This window comes from Eumetopias jubatus, unplaced genomic scaffold (assembly GCF_037043125.1).
Source record: "Eumetopias jubatus isolate StellerSeaLion01/CBP00866 unplaced genomic scaffold, mEumJub1_p1.0 scaffold_13, whole genome shotgun sequence".
NCBI lineage: Eukaryota > Metazoa > Chordata > Mammalia > Carnivora > Otariidae > Eumetopias > Eumetopias jubatus.
In genome coordinates, this window is record NW_028274819.1 from 99,954,018 (window position 1) to 99,972,946 (window position 18,929).

The 18,929-nt window shown below is 55.8% G+C and overlaps 1 protein-coding gene across 6 annotated transcripts in view; it reads right to left on the reverse strand.

Annotated features, from left to right (window-relative positions):
- The window catches only part of CEP164 (centrosomal protein 164), a 61,297-nt gene that overhangs the window by 8,987 nt on the left and 33,381 nt on the right, over positions 1-18,929 (reverse strand). For 4 of the 6 annotated variants that reach the window (XM_088018060.1, XM_088018062.1, XM_088018061.1 and 1 more), the window contains exons 8-19: positions 18,055-18,423; positions 17,021-17,101; positions 14,959-15,042; positions 12,295-12,380; positions 11,231-11,437; positions 10,186-10,332; positions 8,408-8,530; positions 5,637-5,837; positions 2,086-2,217; positions 1,782-1,998; positions 702-779; positions 334-465 (exon numbers count right to left, since the gene is read on the reverse strand). In XM_088018060.1, coding sequence (XP_087874186.1) covers positions 334-465; positions 702-779; positions 1,782-1,998; positions 2,086-2,217; positions 5,637-5,837; positions 8,408-8,530; positions 10,186-10,332; positions 11,231-11,437; positions 12,295-12,380; positions 14,959-15,042; positions 17,021-17,101; positions 18,055-18,423 — 1,857 coding nt within the window. The remainder of the gene's footprint in view (positions 1-333; positions 466-701; positions 780-1,781; positions 1,999-2,085; positions 2,218-5,636; positions 5,838-8,407; positions 8,531-10,185; positions 10,333-11,230; positions 11,438-12,294; positions 12,381-14,958; positions 15,043-17,020; positions 17,102-18,054; positions 18,424-18,929) is intronic. The other 2 variants (XM_028105930.2, XM_088018059.1) reach the window with 2 other exon arrangements.

Sequence of the window (18,929 nt, forward strand, 5' to 3'; positions counted from 1 at the left end):
CAGGGTAGGCAGCGGGGATGCGACACACAGGCCCGAGGATGGACCAGCACAAAGGGACTGAGGCACTCGAAGGTGGGGTACACGCACGCCTCCCCAGCGCCCCACACGCATGACTCGTGACGTGCAGGCACCACACCCCAGCACCCCTCCCCGCTTACGTACAGAGGGGCGCAGGGGTGGAGAAGTGCCCAACCTCAAGGGAACGGAAGCATAGAAATGCAACCAGAACTCTAGCCCCAGCTGAGCCCTCCAAAGCAAAGCAGGGGCCCCTGGGCCAGGACGGAGCGCCCAGGACAGGTGCACGTGAGGTCGAAGGAGCCCACCAGCATTTACCTCTTGCTCATATTCGAGCACTTGGTGAACCTTCTGATGAGCCCTCTGCTCTGCCCGACTGAGGCTCTCCTGCAGCCGGGTCTCCTCTTTCTGCTGAGCTTCCTTCAGCTTCTTCTGGAGGCTGGAGACAATCTGAGGAGGCCCCAGCACAGGGGACGGGCCACTCAGCGCTGCCAAGCAACCTCAAGGACTAGCCTGCCAGGGGCCCAGCACTCATCCCCAGGGGGCTTCAGGGGGAGGGAGGCTCCTGCCCCAGGGGCAGGCATGGGGCCGAGTTCTGCCCACCAGCAGCGAAGGGGCCTTGAGGCTCTCGCTGAGGGACCAGGACGCAGGCTCTGCCTGGCAGCCCAGGGCCGGCTGCACCTCACCTCCCTGTGCTTGGCCTCCAGCGAGGAAGAGATCCGCTCCAGCTCGGCCTTGTGCTCCCTCTCCAGTGCTGCCACGGCCTGGGGAGCAACAAGGGGCCTGTGACAGCCGGAGGGCAGGGAAGGCTGGCCGGGCACTGACCCCGGAGGAAGGGAGACCATGCCTGACTCCCTTCCAGCTAAAGGACCAAGGGGAACCACAGAGACACATCTTTGTTCCCCCAAAATAACTCCGTCCCTAAAGGCTGCAACTAGCAAATGAGTAGGAAATGAAGGCCAGAGTGGAGGGGCATGTCAGTAAGCCTCAGGTCACCGCTCCCAACCCCCTGGCCCCGGGCTAGGCCCAGGTACACAGGTCACGCTCCTGCCTATGAATAGGGCCTGAGGCTATGAAGGCTGGACGTCTGGCACAATGGGCCTGAGCACCTGTGCGACAGGGACACCCTCCCCCACCTCTTGTAGTCTCTCCTCTAAAAGCTGAAGCTCACCTTCACCCAAGGAAAAAAGTTCCACGTGGCCTGACTGTTCCTTACTTCCTACTCTTACCTAGAGACAGACCATCAGGAGACAGACAGGATTGGAGACATGGGGAGTAAAGACAAAGGAGAAAACCCTCCTCTGAGTGTGCAATCTCTCTACAGCCGCAGAGACGAAAGGTCATCGCAGATGCCCCTCGGGGACAGGGATGGGGACAGGCCACCTTTTTCTCAGAACCTCTGGTCTGACCTAAGTTCTTTCAGTCACAAAATCTTCCCAAATCCATACGTCATTCCCCCTCCACCCTCCTCACTGCCACGGACAGCACCCAGCTAGTGCTGGCCCTGGACAGAACCCCTGGACACCTGCCATCCCCTCCCCCGTGCCATGCAGACCTGGGCTAGCCCCTGCCCGCAGACGGCGGGGCCCATGTGGGGGTGGCGGGCCCAGTCGGCCCACCCACTGTCTCCAAGTCCCGTGCCAGCTGTGGAGACACCTCCTCTGTGCCTGGCGCCCGCCCCCCCGACCCCGCCCAGCCTGGCACCCGGCCCCTCCCCAGGCAGCCCAGAGGCCCGTCTGACGGGAGGCTCCACGCTGCGGGCTCACCTCTTTCCTCTCCCCCTCCAGCTGCTTCCTGAGCTGCTGCAAAGCCGCCTCCTTCTCGGCATTCAGGGCAGCGTGCTCTCTCTTCTCCGAGGCCTCCACCTCTTCCTTGAGCTGCTCCAGCATCTGTCTGCTCCGCTGTTCCAAGCTGGCCCTCTCAGCCTTCTGGAGAGACTCCAACTCTTCTCTCAGCCTCTGCAGGGAAGCCTCCTGCTCAGCCCTGAGCGGACAGACAGACAGACGGAATGGGATGGGCCCGTGCACTCAGGGGGCACTGCCAGGGGCGGCCAGCCCACGGTGCGCTCACCTGATGCGGCCCTCATCTGCTTCCGCACTGGACTGCACCTGGGCCCGGAGCTGGGACAGCCTCCGGCTCTCCTCCTCTCTCATCTGAGTCTCCTCCTCCTCGGTGGCCTTCCGCAGCTGCTCCTTCAGGGAACTGGGACGGAAAAGAAAGGCAAGTTTGTTGGAGGAACCACTCTTCTATTCATAATTCCCAACTCTCGGCCTCCAAAAGCCTGTAGCTCGCCTGCGAGGTTTCCTAAACCTGGGTCCTGCTGCCTCCCTATAACACCTTCCAGGGTAAGAGGGGGCCACGAACGCTTCCTGCTCTTGGTGGCAGCAAGAGGACAACAGGCTGCTGCTTGATCCCAGAACAGCCTTTCTGCCAGAGGCTCCCCTCTGCCCACAGGTACACCTCGGCATGGCATTCACTCAAGGACAGAGACGGTCTGACCCCAGCCCGGCTCTGGTGCCGCGCCCTGTCACTCACAACCTGACGGACGGTCCCAGCCACCGCCTCTCGACCCCACCACACTCCTCGCCTGTTGGCCCCTGTTCGTGCTGGTGCCTCCCCCGAGAATTCCCTTTTTTTATTTGACAAAGCCGTATTCACCGCTCAGCACCCAGCTTCCTCCTCTCAGAGAAGCCTCTCCCAAGTCTCTCCGGGTTCATCGATTAGCCCTTCTGTTCCCTTCACCCTTTCCGCGAGGCCCTTCCTAATCCCGGGCCGCTCTGTACCACACATAGTAATTTCATCTTTTGTGTGTCTCTTTTCCTTACAAGTCTGGGAGCTTCTCCAGAGAGAGAATCGTGTCTGAGAGCCTGTTATATCCGAGGTGCTGAACATAGCAGCTGATGTGAAGTAGGTGTTCCCTAAATGTTTGTGGAAGTTGAACAGCATCACCCAGCCCCAAACTATAAGCACACGCCGATGACCCATGAGGGACATCTTATTTACGGACAAACGACGGTAAGCATTTCATCCCAGGCAGACACCCGCCTGCCCAGGCAGCCCCCACAGGACCCGGGGCTGAGTGCTGTGCACTCAGGGAGTTCAAGCCTAAGAAAAACACAATTCAGAAGACGATGTCTTTGAAAAGCTTCCTGGTGAATTCCAAAGCCAAAAAAGACTTAGGGTCATTTTCTATTTCAAGTTACCTGCACCACTACCCTCTTCCATTGTGACAGGAAATTTGAGTTAAATAAAACTCCTCTCTCCGAGATTCCCCGGAAACCCTTTCTCCTTGTCCAATGGCTCTGTTCTCCACACATCACCACAGGATGTCAGAGCTGGGAGGGCCCCGAGAGGTTATGTCCTTCATTTACAACAGCCTCTCTTCATCTCACAACTAAATTCAATTTCTTCGTGTTATGACTGAAGAAACTAAGGGTCAGCCTTCCTGTCTTCCTGCCTGCCTTCTCATTCAAGCAGTATCCACTACAAGGTCAGCTGTGGCTTCCAGAAATTTCTACCACGTGGAAGTTGCCCAGCACAGACGGTCCCAGCCCTCAGAAAGGCTCGCGTGTAAGCAGAAACAGGGTTCTTGCAATAAACTATTTCGTAGTGAGTCTCACAAGGCACTGCCTACAGAAAAATCACTTCATGAAGGCCACTGAAACCAATGATTTCAACTGGAAATAAAATCAAGAGCTACCATTTATTGAGCAACCACCATGTTTCAGGCCCTGAGTCAGATACTTTTGGCATGCTAGCCTTCACCACAACCTAAGAGAGTTCTTGGCGGCCTTCTGGAGCTGAGGGTTTGGCGAGGAACAGAAAGCACAGTCAGGGCGCCTGGGTGGCTCAGATGGTTAAGCGTCTGCCTTCGGCTCAGGTCATGATCCCAGGGTCCTGGGATCAAGTCCCGCATCGGGCTCCCTGCTCCTTGGGAGCCTGCTTCTCCCTCTGCTCCCCTCTCTCTCTCTCTCTGTCTCTCTCCCTCTGTCTCTCATGAATAAATAAATAAAATCTTTAAAAAAAAAAAAAAAAAAAGAAAAGAAAAGAAAAGAAAGCACAGTCAGCCAGGCCCAGGGTAAGAGAGGAGGAGCCTGGTGGGCTGGCAGGGAGACACTACCAGGATTTCCTCCTAGGCTCTGCCTGTTAAGATTAGCTAAGTCACACCCTGTTTGAGCAGGCCCCTGCCCCAATTTTCATTTGGCTGAAAGAGGAAGGTGCTGCCTGGCAGGGGATCCAGGAGGGGTGATAGAAGGATGGGCCCTGGGTCAGCAGATCCTGTGTTGGGCTAATGAGAGAGACTATCCCCGATCGTCTGGGTAGCTGGGTGTTGGTTTTCCATTAGTCGAAGTTAAGCATAAACATTTTATGCACTCTTTGCTATGTATGATATAAAAATAAGTCTACCACTTTTAGATGTTCTGTCCAAGAGGAAAAGATTTAGCCTTTAGTTATGTTGCCAAGTAAGTGAAAAATATATTAACACCTTGTTGTAGCCTCTGCCCCGCCCTGGGCCTGCAACAGACTGCCGACTTCGTTCTCAGTAACCACCCTCCCACGCTCCCTTCCCATAGGAGCACTGATTTTTATTCGGTCGTGTAAAGAGACCCAGCTCAAGGACTACATTCCCCAGTTTTCTTTGTGGCCAAGGGTAACTCATCAAACATGCATGGAAATTATTGAGTAAACTTCCCAAGAGAACTTCTTTAAGAATAAACAGAAGTTACTGGGTGAAGTTTCCAAGAAAGTACCTTAAAACAGACCAAATGAGCTGGAAGGTACCCCTTTTGTACTCTGTCCCTATTCTTCCCACCTGAGGCCCAGACACAATGGTTGGGGATCCAGCAGCCACGCTGGACTCTGAAGAGACCCTGAGAGTAGCCAGCACTAAAGGCAGCAGAGAGATTAAAAGACCGCCAGGGACCTGGTGACTCTGGAGCCGCCATGCCAGCCCTGGATGGCCTTTCCTTGTAAAAATAACCTCTAGCTTGTTTACAGATGTGTACACATCATCTCATCCATACAGACCCAGCCCAGCCTTAAGTGTCTAACTCGTCGAGGGTGTCCCAGCCAGCTACATAAAGAGCAGGAACCCAAATAGAAACTTCTGGGTTCTGGGAAATAGCACCTCAGACTGTATCATGTGGTCCCCACCAATCTCACTGGGTCCCAACAGGGCCCTGACTCCTGAGAGAGAGGACAACGTAGTGGTGAAAAAAACGGGCTCCAGGGACCAGCTGCCTGGGCTAACCCGGCTCCGCTGCTTAATAACTTTGACACCTTGGACAAGTCACCTAGCCTGTCCATGCCTCAGTCTCTTCATCTGTATCACAGATCCTATAGGACGGGGCTGACAGCAGTACCTCACAAGAGCCACTCTCAGGACTAAACCAATTACCAGATAAAAAGCACAGGGACCAGGGCTGTCTCTCAAAAAGTGTTAGCTACTCGCACTATTATCACGCCTCCCAACTCCCTCCCGAACCAGGGAGCCCCTTCCTCCGCACAGGCCACGGAGGAGGAGGAGTCTCCGTGGGGCCACGGGTCTCCGGGGCGGGGGGTCGCTTGCTCCCCATTGTCACTGCGAGGCCCCGGCAGCTTGCCTAAGGGGAGGGCAGGACCTGAGAGACTTCTCTTTCCGCTGGTGAAGCTGGAGGGTCTCCTCTTCCTCCTCCTGCCACAGCTTCTCCCGCAGCTGCTGCATCTTCTCCCGCTTCGACTCCAGGAGCCGCCTCCGGTCTTGCTCCAGGTCCTGGGCCATGGCCTCTTCCATGGCCTTCAGTGAAGCCTGCTTTGGGGGAGCTGCAGGCTCCGTAGATCGCCTGCCAAGGGTGGGGGACAGCATTTCACCAGATTTAATATCCCCCCTGTTATACAGATCCAGAACAACACACAAGGAGGCCTCATGGAGGGCCCAAGGGGTCAGGAATCACAAACGCAAATCAGGCCACACCCGGGGCCGGTGGGAAGGCTAGCCCCTCAAAGATCTAGGCGGTATCTGTTCACAGGGCAAGCCCCACTGTGGCTAAGGCCTCAAGGGCCGAGGGAGAAGGGTAGCCCATACTAGGCTCTGGGGGACCTGGTAGGTTGTAGCCCAACGTGAAAACCTGAAGATGTGGCTCAAAACCTGGCAGCCACAGGGAGAGACTGAAGCTCTGTCCATAACGGATTCCTCCCCAGGATGGTTCATGGCCCTGTTCCCATCTCCCCACTAGGGCTCTGCCTGCTACTAGAGGCTCCCACCAGCAGTTCGGGGAGTCCCCAGAGGCTGCTCTCTGCCTCCCAAAATGAACACAGGTAGATGCTCGTGAAGCTGGCAGGAGAAGCGGCCGCAAGTCTCCTAGCCCTGACACCCAGAAGAGTCCATGGAGGTCCAGCACAGGAAGGCCAAGGGAGCCAGGCAGGAGACTGCTCCCTCAGCCAAAGCCAGTAGCAAGAGTGCACCAAGAATGTCCTGCTCCATCTCTCCTTGATGATGCCACGTTTTCATCTGCTCAGTCAACTCCATGCTTAGAAATGGGTAAAAGAAATTCAGCGCTAACCTAGATGCATAAGGTGGGTGCTAAGATAAGGAATAATGGTCCTGGTGGAAAAGATGTCTATGAAGTAATGAGGGTTCTTGAAGGAAATGCCCAGAAAGAAACCCAAGAACACTTGGAGGCACGAAAGCGTAAGCGAGATAAAGTACTTCGCCTCCGGGAGCAGCTTTCCTAAAGGCCAGCACCTGTGCGTTCCCAGGTCCCCTCATCTTCTGTACAACCACCACCACGCAACCACCACCCTTCCCCACCGGTGCGCAGGCGCGGCAGGCCAGGCATGCTGGCCCCGTCAGCCTCAGCAGCATGGGCACGGTCCACACCACGGAGCACTGGCGCAAGAGTGGAAGAGGGGACGCAGGACCCCCTTTCCCCTCACTGCAGCAGGTGGAAGGCGGCGGCCGGGATCAGACTAGAAGAGCAAAGAAAACAAGGGCTTTGGAATTCCGTCTGGGCCCCTTGAGACCAGAGAGAGAAGGAAGACATAAAAGGCTCCTGACGTCTCCGAAATACCACTAAGATCTTTCCTTCCCCCTTTCCTAAAATGGTTAACTCAGACCAGAAACAGCCTTGGGCCAGGCCTTCAGTTCTCTTCTGCTCTCAACTCCATCTCCACCCCCCTTCCCGTTCCCGGCTCTCCTCCAGGTCCCCTGACACAGCCCAACTGATGCGGATCTAAGAGACGCGGTCACCACCTCCTCTGAGAGTCCCGCTCTCCGAGAGAAACTCCCCCCACAGTTCTCCGCCTCATCAACCCTCCAACTCATTTCCAGCCTTGGCTGAAAACATCTTTTTTTTTCCCTGAGATGGTACCTCTGAATGTCTGTCTCCCCTGTGGGCTGTATAGCTGAGTGGAGCCCGAGGGACAGATGCTGCGGAGAGATGGGGCCTCAGACGGCGCAGCAGCGTGCGCCCAGGCGACGCGCACGGGCGAGCACCCAGGCGAGGGGGGCTGGTTTCCAGCAGGCTCTTCCCCGTGTCCCCATTTTAGAGCTCTAAGCGTCCCTAACACCCTGCCTTGGTCCGACTGATTGAGGAGACAACAGGGAAGATGAAGCCTCCAGAGGAAGAGGCGGGTCTGATTTCGAGGACACTCCTCAGGTGTCAGCATCAGAGAGACCCAGTTTCCAATAGGCAGCGGCCAAGAGGACGCTCTGTAGGGGCATCAACATTTCAGGCTGGCCCCCAAGGCAGGGAAGGAGTGGGGAGGGCAGGCGGTGGGGAGGGAGGAGGCGGTGGTGCCCAGGACATTCTCGACTGGCTGCACCACCACTAACATTGCAATTAAAGAGATCCCGTCCCTTTCACGTGCAGCCCAGTGGTTTGAATTCGTTTACCCCCTTTCTACAAACACCTCATGAGAGGCGCCGGGATCACCAAGGGGAGGCCACCCCTGACTCTTGGACCCAGGCCCTCAGGCCACAGAGCGCACACAGGGACGGCTGCTTGCTGGCCCGCCCTCTGCCCCTAACTCCTTCTGATCCAGCTTGACAACATCTGTGAAAGGCGACGGACTCCATGAATCATGGTTTTGGTTTTTTGTTATTTTATGATGTATTTTGATATCTGTGTAAGTTTGCTGGGAGAGGAGAGACTGCGGGTCCCAGGACTAGCCGGCTCTTACAGACGGCAGGGAATGTGTCTTTCATATGCAAACCAACCAATCGCCCAGGGTGCCACAACGGAAGCACCTCCTTCCAGAACTCACCGCCAAATCACAAATCACGCAGGGTCGCAGGGTCGCAGGGTCGCAGGGTCTGCCAGGAACCAGGCAACTGGCGGGCCACCCCCATAGCCCAAAGCCCTAACTAACATTGTTCAAACTATCCAATCCCACACTCACTCAAGGTACTTACCCTGCCTCACCCATTCCTTCCCATGGAAACCCCAATAAAGGCTCTGGCTCGCCTCTTCTGCCTCCTGAAACAGCCTGCTCCTTCCCCTTGAGGCCTAGCATGGCGTGGCACGCCCTCTTCTCTCTGGAAACGTAAGTAATAAATTCTTCCTTAATGGCATTGCCCTGTGTTGTCAGTCACCTCCATAAATTAAAATCCCACGGGTACAAATGAGACCCAGACACAGAGCTACTCCTCACAACACACAGAAACGTAACTGTGAAGACGAGTAACAGGGAAGTTATGGGGCCTGAAAAGACTCAGGAAAGGAACAGAAGACATTCCCTAAGCGTGCTAGTAAAGTGAATCTGTGTGGTGGAGGAATGGGTCTCTGCGACCCAGCCGGGGCGGCCTCACCGGTTTGGGAGAAGAAACACAAAGTAAGGGGGCGCATCTCATCAGCCCAGACAGCTCGGGAGGGGCCTCGCCGCCCAGCTTCCATCCCCGAGCTGCCAGGAAGATGCCCTCTGCCCTCTGCCCAGAGAGTCCTGTCTCCTGCCCTCATAGAAAGGACCCTGCCCCAATGTCCACAGCCACCAAAGAGACTTGGAAAAGCCCTGTCACTCCCCAGTGTCAGAGCTGTCGCCGCCTGAAACGCGGGGCTGCCCCTTCCCCGCATCACTGTGCAGTGTGGCGGTGAGGACAAGAGTAAGGAGCTCACGACCCTGCCAGCTGTGAGTAACTGGGGCGCAAGCCTGTCCCTACTCAACAGTCAGCTCCGATTCCTAATCCTTTTGTGGCGCTCGATTCACAGACGCCAACAAACCCATAACCCTGGCTCCTGTCTCTCCACGCAGAGAGAAGGACCACGGGCCGCACACTGAGTAGGAAGTCGAGGGCTCCAGCGACCAGAGCCTCGTCCCGGTTAGACAAGCCACCAGCGATGTGATGTTGGGCAAATCCCTTCACTGCGAGCCTCCGTCTCCTCATCTGTGAAAGCAGTAGAGGGGAAGGAGACAATGGGAGGAGGAAAGCTCAATGGTCTCTAAGTTTCAGAGGGGCACGGGTAACAACGGAGGTGAGCCTTGGACCCAGGCCCAAAACGCATATCTGGATACGGTATAATTCCATTTACGTCAGGCTGGAGAACTGGAAAGGTGAACCTAGGGGACAGAAGCCAGAAGCGTGGTGACCTGGGGCAGTGCACGGGGAGGAAAGGGGCGCGAGGAAACTTTCTGAAGGGACGGAAATGTTCTACCTCTGATCTGCATGTAGGCGTGCATTGATTTGTACAGTTCAGATTTATGTACTTTCATGTAAATACCTCAATAAAATGTTGCTAAGAAAGCGAAAACCAGGGCGCCTGGGTGGCTCAGATGGTTAAGCGTCTGCCTTCGGCTCGGGTCATGGTCCCAGGGTCCTGGGATCGAGCCCCACATCGGGCTCCTGGCTCAGCAGGAAGCCTGCTTCTCCCTCTCCCTCTGCCTCTCTCCCTGCTCATGCTCTCTCTCTCTCTTTCTGTATCTCTGTGTCTCAAATGAATAAATAAAATATTAAAAAAAAAAAAAAGGGCAAAAACCAGTGCTTGGTAGAGGGGAAAACAGGATTTACTGGGTTTCTGCTAGCCCTCACGTCCACCTTCATTCACAGCTGCCTGGGGATCTCAGAGCGGCACACAGAACAAAGGGCACACGCAGTCTCCCCCGACTCCACCCCCTCCCTACCACCCAGGAGTGGTGGGCACTAAAGCAAAGCACACACAAGGGAGGACGGGGACAGACGTTAACACTGGCCCTTACGCCTCTGGAGAGACTGGCGGGGCAGGGCCGGCTGCCACCTTCTCCTCGGGCTCCTTGGCCTCTTCCTGCCCAAGGCCCAGCTCCGTGGCCTGGGAGCGCTGCTCCTTGCCCCTCTCGTGGGCGGCAGGTGGGTCTGGGGTCTCCTCCCTTGATAGCAATAAGGAAGCAACTGTGTTAAAGTTGGTGGGAAGGCAAGAGGCTCTAGATGCACCCATTCAGGGTCAGAGAACCCTGAGGACAAGGGACATCAGCCCCAACTAAGTGTCCCTATCTCGGGCCTCACTCTGCCCCCCACCCCCCACCTCTTCCCGGGCTATTTACACTGAAGGCCACAGACACGTCCATGTGGGCTGCGGAAGGGTTACGGCGCCCAAGGAGAAGCTCTGCACACGGCAGGTAGTCAGTGGACGCTGTGGACCGAACACTGAACATTGCTGCTGCTCGGCTTCCCCCAGTGACTCATTCCGACTGAATGGGCTCTGACACCAGCATCTTCCTCTCACCAAGGGAACAGAAGAACGAGCAGATGCAAGCCAGGCTCTGGGCCAGGCTGGGGCACAAAGGTCCCCGAGGCTAGCCTCGGGGAAGCCTAGGATTCTGCAGCTCCCTCCCCAGGGGCCCCGCACACAATGGGGCTCTCCTTCGGTTTGGTGTAGGACTAGAAGTGGGATGACTGCTAGGGGGTGGGGAGCATGGGCAGGTGGGGACTGGGGCAAATGCCATCCCCCCCCCCCCCACCGGACAGCACAGCCCAGGTGGGAGACAGTCTTGCCCGAGCCCCTAGCAGGAAGACAGCTGGGTCACAAGAGATGCTTCCTTGTTCAAGAGTTTCTAGGCTCCCCTAATCAGATGGTGCACCCCAATTTTAGCTGTAGACTAAGAACTAAGAAGAAGCAGGTTTCCTCATTCCCCAGCTCACATGGGGCACTCAGTGGAAACCTGCAAACCCACCCCAGCTCCCCACCTCTCCAGGCACCCCCAGCAGCCACTCTGAGCCTCTGCACCCACAACTACACGCCTGGAAGGGCTACCAGCTCCCCCTTACCTCCGCAGGGAACCGGGTGGCGGGACGTGGCTGACTACAGAGTCCTCCCCAGGCTCCTCTGCCTGCTCCTGCCTGGGCTGCCCCTCAGAGGCCTGCGGAGGCCCTTCTTCGGTGGCCTGGCTGTGAAGGGGACTCTGATGCCACCTCCCAGGCACAAGTGGAGGAGACAACCTGGTCAGACCAGCCAGAGCAGCGGAGTAAGGCCTACTGTTTGAAGAGCAGGGAGAGAACTAGAGAGTGTGGTATGTGGATCTGGGTCCATTCCTCCTCCCAGACAGGGCCCCAGCCCCGGCCCTACGTCCACGGAGAGCCACGGAGGGCAAAGCGGCCAGAAAAGCAGGAAAGGGAACCTCCCCACTGAGCTCTCCCTTTGCCCTCCCGGGTCCCTGCGCTGCATCTGCCCGTCCCGGGGTGAGAGCTGGGCCGTCTCACGGTTGTGTCCGCTCCCAGCGCTCACCATCACTGAGGCCAGGCGGGGATGGAAGAACTGAGCAGAAAATAGGGAGAAAGAGAGAAGCCAGACTGGAATGGTCAGACTACAGAAAATGCACGAAGCTGTAGCTTGCAGCTCGTAGGAAGGCTGCTAGCTCCTCCAGGCTCAAAAGGCAGAGCGACTGCCCCACTTCCTCGTCCAGGGTGGTAGTTCTCCTCTCACTGTGGCTCCAGCCTCAGAAGCTGGAAGGCCCTGTCTCTCTCTCCCAGTCTCTCCGCTCTCCCTCCCGGTTTGTCTGTGTGTCTCTCGCACGTGCACACACACAATTGGCTGCAGCCATTTCTGATGTGGCAGGGCAACAGTTCCGAGCTGCGGTACGGACCCTCCAGCCAGGTCCTCCAGCCCTGGCCCACAGCGCCGCACAAAGTCCCACCCAATGTACCCACACTCCTGTCTCGGTGCAGAATCTGAGGGCATGCGAGTGTACAGGCGTGAGCGCACGCACACAGACTCTGCGAGGCTATCCGGTCAGCTCACCATCTGCCTTCAGGCGGGAGCGCGCTGAGCCAGGCATTCTGCCCAATTCACCCCGTCCCCAAGGTCCCTGAGGGCGGCCTCCCACGTACTGTACCTCTCCGAGCCTCTGGACTGCTTGCTCTGCAGCTCATCTTGGCCGGACTGGCTGCCATCCTTGTCTTCTCTTCCCAGCCTCTGGGCCTGTAGGCAAGGAGCAGGGGAAAGTGCGTATTGGAGAGGTCGGCATTTGGGTGCCTTAATTCTCCAACCAATTCTTGCACCTAGGAGGAAGCACTGAGAGGTGGCTCTTGAGTAGGATGACCACTCGGGACACAGAAGAGAAGGCCCCTCTACTGTATCATGGGCCCCCCTAGGGCTTTGGCTAAGCCCCCAGGCTCGCAGCTGCTGCCAGGGCTGGCCTGGCTGGCCTAGGGAGGAAGAGCCAGAGGCCAAAGCCACTGCCTGCAGAGCCAGAAGCCAGAGGCTAAAGGAGAAAACATACAAAAAAGAAAATCCTGCCTCCTGTCATCGGAAGCCTTCACTGGCAGTTGCAAAGAGAAAGCTGAGACATCTGTGAACCTGCAAATCCACAGAGGCCCAGCCCTGCAGCACCAGTGATGGACAGGGACACTGCGATGATGGGCAGAAGTGACTAAGGCAGCAGTCAAGCACGTGGAAGAGGAAGGACCCTGGAGAGATGGGGACGTGGTGAAAGGAGAGAGCGCTATATTCCAGACAGAAAGGATACCCTCTGGGCACCCGAAGGGAGGAAGATAGGGTGCTCCACTGCTTCACTTTGGGACCCCCCAAAGTACCCAGGTCCCATCAGTAGCCAACGATGCCCCCTTCCCGGTCAGGGACTGATTACACCATGTATCCAAAAAAAACCACAACCCAAAAAAACAAAATCTCATGGCAGGGTGGTGGGGGGGCGGGGCACAAAGGGAGAGAGAGACTCTCAAGCAGACTCCACACACAGCGTGAATCCCAACACAGGGCTCGATCTCACAACCCTGAGATCATGACCTGAGCCAAAATCAAGAGTCAGACACTTAACCAACTGAGCCACCCAGGTGCCCCGCCCCCCAAAAATCTCATTTTAAAGCTTGGGTGTCTAGGCAAATCTAGCAAGCCGGTGAAAAAGAGGGCTATTGTTGAGAAGTTCAAATATTTCCTGCAGGGGTGGGGCCTCAGGGGGATGGCAGTGTCATCGGCCTAGACTCGAGCTCTTGCTCTATCACTTTCTAGCTGGGGAGTCTGCCTCCTCCACTATAATATGGGACAGTAACCCGCAGCTCACAGGGCTCGTGGTGAGGATTATGTTAGCTCATGTACATAAAGCCTGACTCCTGGCCCAGAGAAGGCGTCCCACAAATGCCAGCCCCCCTGTTCCTGCTCCTCCCCTCTCCCCAGCCTAAGGCACAAAAACCCAGCTCTACCAGGGCTAGTGCCCATCCGAGGACCCACGCTCCCTCTGTCACGCTGACAGGAGCCCGGTCTGTTCTGGGACATCAGGGTTAACGGGAGAGGTAGGGCAGGAGACTCCCTCTTCACCCTTGGGGTTCTGGCCGGGCTGGCCTATGGCCGTGTCCCCAGCCTGTACCCACAGCCTCCCACGCCTCTCCACTGGCAGCCGGAGCCCCGGCAGCTGGGGCCAACGGTACCATCTGGATGGGCGAGGAAGGGCAAGGCCTGAACTAAAAGCCAACTCCCCCAAATTCCATTAAAAAATAGAAATGCTGCCTGGGAGTACCTCCCAGTGCCTGCAGCAGAAGGCTTCCTGCCAAGGCTGCCAGTTCTCATGGCATCAGCCTGGGCAGAGCCTGCAGCTAACGGCCGCCCCTACCCGCCCCCCTTCCAGTGTTCAACTCACCACTGTCTCCCCCTACAAATCACACCAAGCTCAGCAGAGAACACCCTGTCTCACTTTCAAGGAAAACAATAAAAAAACACACAGGCCAATCTATGTAACAAACTAAAATGTAAAATAGGTAACAAAGTAGGGCGATCGTAATAAAAATGGGGGAATGGAGCCCTGAGTCTGAAAGGATGACCTTCTTGGCTTCGTAGGAAGCCAAGGCTCCGTAAGGACAAGATCTGTGTCTGAGTCATCTTTGTACCTTTCTGGGGGCCAGATGTCCCCACAGAGAGCTTACATCTAGGAGGGAGACAGACCCAAGAACCATAAAACAGAAGCAGCAGCACTACGGGGAGCCAAGGGACGGAAGGATTCATCCTGCCTGGAGGAGGTGACATCAGAGGTGGGCCTCCAAGACCGAGAAAGAGCTTAGGACAAAAGGGGAAGCAGCAGGGCAGGTGGAGCAGTGAAGGAAGTGGGTGGTATGCCCCGGGAACGGTGAGTGGTGGGCGCGGCTGGTGTGTGGCAGGTGGGCTGAGGGGGAGCCTGCAGGGACTGAATGGGCCAGGTCGTAAAATGCCTTGAAATCCACAGTCATGTATTTTGCACATGAGCAAGTGGTCAACCCTCAGTTGCTAAATAAACGGATGGACACATAGATGTATGTTGCGGGGTGGGGGGGCGGGGAGGGAGGATGCCTTCATTCCGGATGGACACATAGATGTATGTTGCGGGGTGGGGGGGGGGGCGGGGAGGGAGGATGCCTTCATTCTTAGCAGCAAAGAGCAGGAATGATGGCAGCCCATCGCAGGCACAGTCGGGGCCAGGCCCTATTGAATCAGAAGGGAGGGAGCTTCCAGAAATGCACCCTGGGATGGGCAGTGTTCTGCTGGGGCTTATCTGCCACCCAGAGAGACTCACCTCCCAGCGGGCTCCATCCAGGACTGGGGAAAGCACGTCAACATCCAGCAGGTGCTCCGAGATCCGACTGCGAAAACCAAAGTCCTAGAGACAGTGGAGGGGGAGGTCAATGCTGCCCCCATCACAGCGTCCACCAGGGCCTCTCCTCTGCCTCCCCGCCTTCCAGAAAGGTGCCTACTGCGGGCCAGGCACTGTGCAAAACATTTCCACATCTACTAGTTATTCTCATCTTCAAAATAACACTATGAGTAGTCCAGAAAGGTACGTGATACAGCAAGTATAATGTTCACTGTAGACTCTTAAGTGGTAAGGATGTATGTATTCACTCAAAAATCCTTTTAATTTTTCTGTATGTCTGAAATTTTTCATAATAAAACCATGGGGGAAAAAATAAGCCCATGAGACTGATTCTTACGGCTTCTCACGGGGAAGCAGGTCTGAGAGCACACGGAATTTGCCCAAGGTCACACAACTCAGTAGTAATGGGGCTGGTGGGTCAGATATGTCCTGGGCTGACGCCAAAGCCCAAGCTCTCTGCAGGACACACGCTGCAAGCATGTCACTTTCCAGCTGTCTCGCCCTCCTGGTGCCCAAACAGGGTGCCAGGAGGGAGGTCAAAGTGCCCAGCAGGCTTGGAAGCGAGGCACAGTGGGCTGTTCACCGCTTGCTCTCTTCCCCTTCCCCAGGGCCCCCCTCTGGACAATCCCTCTGGGATTAATTAGTGGAGCTCCCTCTGCAGGCTTCTCTTGGGGACAGACAGCAAATGCTCACACCAGTGCCAGCTCCCTGCTGCCCTCTGGCTGCCACAGGACCCTGATCCTGCCCCCTCCGAGCCTAAGAGGCCTGCGGGGCTAAGTGAAGGATTGCTACCTGACAGCGTGCTAATAGGGACAGTTCTGTCATCAGCCCTGACAAATGGCAGGAGGCCCAGGCCTAGGTCTGGTCCTGCGGTCCCGTGGCTTCCTCCACCCACTCCTGTAGAGAAGAAAAACGCTGATAGACACACTTCTCCACACGGGGACTCCCTTAGGGGAGACGGAGCCCTTCCTTCCAAGAGTCCTAGGACATGGCTATTCTTCATGATGGTTTTTGCCAACAATGAATTTTCGCCTGCCCTTCCTAGCTTGTGGGTTTGTTTTGTTTTTTGTGGGGTTTTTTTGGTGACATTTTCCTTTCAGTTTGAGTTCTACTCCACTTAATGTAGCTGCCATCTGCCTCCTAAGCCCATGGCTCAGTGAGGGGCTAGAGCACACAGCCTCCTAATTCCTCCGCACCCCCTCCTATCATTACTGTTCATCCCTGACCCTCTCCCGCTAATCCCTTCCCTTTGATCTGCCTCCTCCAAACAGATGGAGCATGGTTTCCAGAGGTGGTGTTCTGCCAAAAAACACCCTCAACTACTCCCCATAGATACAGACCTGGCAAATGAAGCCAGGAGACAGCAGGCTGGGTGGAAGGCCTGGGAAAGAACGACCATCCATCCATGCTGACATTCCAGGACAATGTCTTCTCTTTGGAAATGTAACCCCAGCATCCCTCCTAGCTACAGCCTGAGGACTGGTCCTTGCCATTGCTTGGTGATCACACACACACACACACACACACACACACACACACACACACACACACCCTGGTCTGAGGACTGGTCCTTGCCATTGCTTGGTGATCACACACACACACACACACACACACACACACACACACACACACCCTGGTCTCTAACCTCCTAGATTCATGTAAGGTTTCTGCTACAGTCCAGAGGCTCTAGATCATATATCTCCCAGACAACTCACCCCGCAGACACAAGAGTAACGATCGCTCAGTCACCTGAGTCTACGTGCTAACGTTTTATATTCTCTGCCTCACCTTCTTCTCACAAGACACCTATGGAGGAGGCAGTGTGTTACTCTTAGCTGATGAGTGGAGAAACGAGAGTGACACAAGACCCAAGTCTGAATTCTAACATCCCCACTTCAAGCTGTGTGATGCCAGGCAAATGAACCACAGGGACGGACAAATCCACGCTCTTCACCCCACTCTGCTGCCCCCACCTCAGACTCACCAGGCCCAGGAGGGACTTGGGGTCAGAATCGGTGGAGTCCGAGAGCTGCAGCTCCTTCACGTGTTCACTAACCTCCGACTCCTGGGGGAAACAGACCCACCGAGAAGTTACCCAGAGCATGAGCGTGGGGATCACCACCCAGGGAACGCTGTTCGGGCCATGGTGCCAACACGGGGCTGAGCCCTCACCAAAGTCTACCTCTTCTGGAAAACCTGAAAGAGGGCCGTGGACCCTCCCCTTCCTTCTGGACACATGCACCAGCCCCCACCTCACTGGGGCTGAACAGCCCAGCTGAGCCCACACTCTGACTGAGGTCAACAAGGATTTTCACATGTAAGGAGAGCCAAGTGAAGTGGAGGGGAGACAGTTAGGAAACTGGCAGTAGGGAAGGTTCATGCTGTCCCAAAGAACAGAATGAGAGTATCTTTCCCAGGAAGCTGCTTAAAGCTCTTTAAATGAACTTCCTCACCATCTACCTGGAAGAGGAGCAGGACTAAGGGACGGAAAACTGAAAATGCAAAAGGCACTGGGAAGTACTTGTGGGCATTTGGGTCACTGGCCCGGTCTTGTCAAAGCAAGACTCCCATGCCATCAGAGGAGTCTTCTGGTAACCTAAGTGACCGCAGCTGGGGCCAAGCACTCCCATGGTCCTCACCCCCTCAGTGTCATCCCCTCTCTACAGAAGCTCTGCAGAAACGCAGACTACAGCAATCTTGACTGGCTGGTGTCAAGAAGTAGGAGCAGGGAGGCAGGAAGAGAAAGTAGGTACAACAGAAGAACACGAATGTCCCAGGAGGGTGCCAATGGAAAGGCAAATTTCTACTGAGTTGCTAATGCCAGCAGGTTTGGAGTTTCAGTCAGGCTCTGTCTGCCTGCTGGGTCTGGGCAGATGTGTCACCATGAAGGGTTCTGGCTGCTGGTGCCAGCCCACTGCAGGGCCTGCAAATGAAGCTGTGGGGACAGGGATCCCCCACGGGGCTTCAGAGAGCAGCACAGGGAGGGAGCAGCAAGTCCTGAGGCACAGGGGGACTTACCTTGCTCCGGTCTGATCTGCTCTCTTTGGGGTCGGAAGCCTCCTCCGCTGCCTCGGCCTCTCCCTTCCTGGGACCCCCCTCTCCTGCATCCGCTGGGTCCTCTGGTGCCTCCTTTTCGTTGGCTTTGGCAGGCTGACTGCCCTCAGGGTCCACCCCGTTCCTGGACATCCCAGGATCACTCTTCTCATCCGTTTCTTTTTCCAGGAGCCAAGCACTCACCCCTCTACCCTGCTGCCCTTTGCCATCAGCGCTGCTCAGACTGCTGTCTGCACCCTGGCTGAGGAGCTTGCCAGGAGTGGGGGGCCCTGCAGCATCGGAATCCAGAGAAGCATCCTTCCTCTCTTCTGGCTGGCTTGTTCTCGGAGACTCCTAGGCAGCAGCAGACCATGTTGGACAAGGAGGCATCAAGAATTAATAAAATAATTTCAGAGACTTGGAACAAGATGGAACTGTCATTCCTTGACTTGTAAGGGCCAGCACTCCAGCTCTGACACCAGTGGTTATCAAACACCCCAACAGCTATTTAAAACCCAGATTCCTTGTTCCTCTCCAGATCTACCAAATCTAAACGTCTGTGGTGATTTACAGACACCCAACCAGCCCCGTCCACTGACAGGCGTGGAAACCAGTGCACTGAACTCCATCACCGCTTACCATGTTCTCAAGGAATAAATGTCTCATTCCAGCCCCAGTAGCCAAATCATAGGATTGCAGACTCGGAAGTCAGTGTTCACTTTTTAGAAAATCAGTATGTATTTACGATGATGATGATGGAAAATCACATAAAAGTACCAAAATCTAAAATTTCTATTTTTTACATTTTTAAAAGGCAGCAGGGAAAAAAACAGAAGGAGAATGTCCTTCATCAGTAGTGA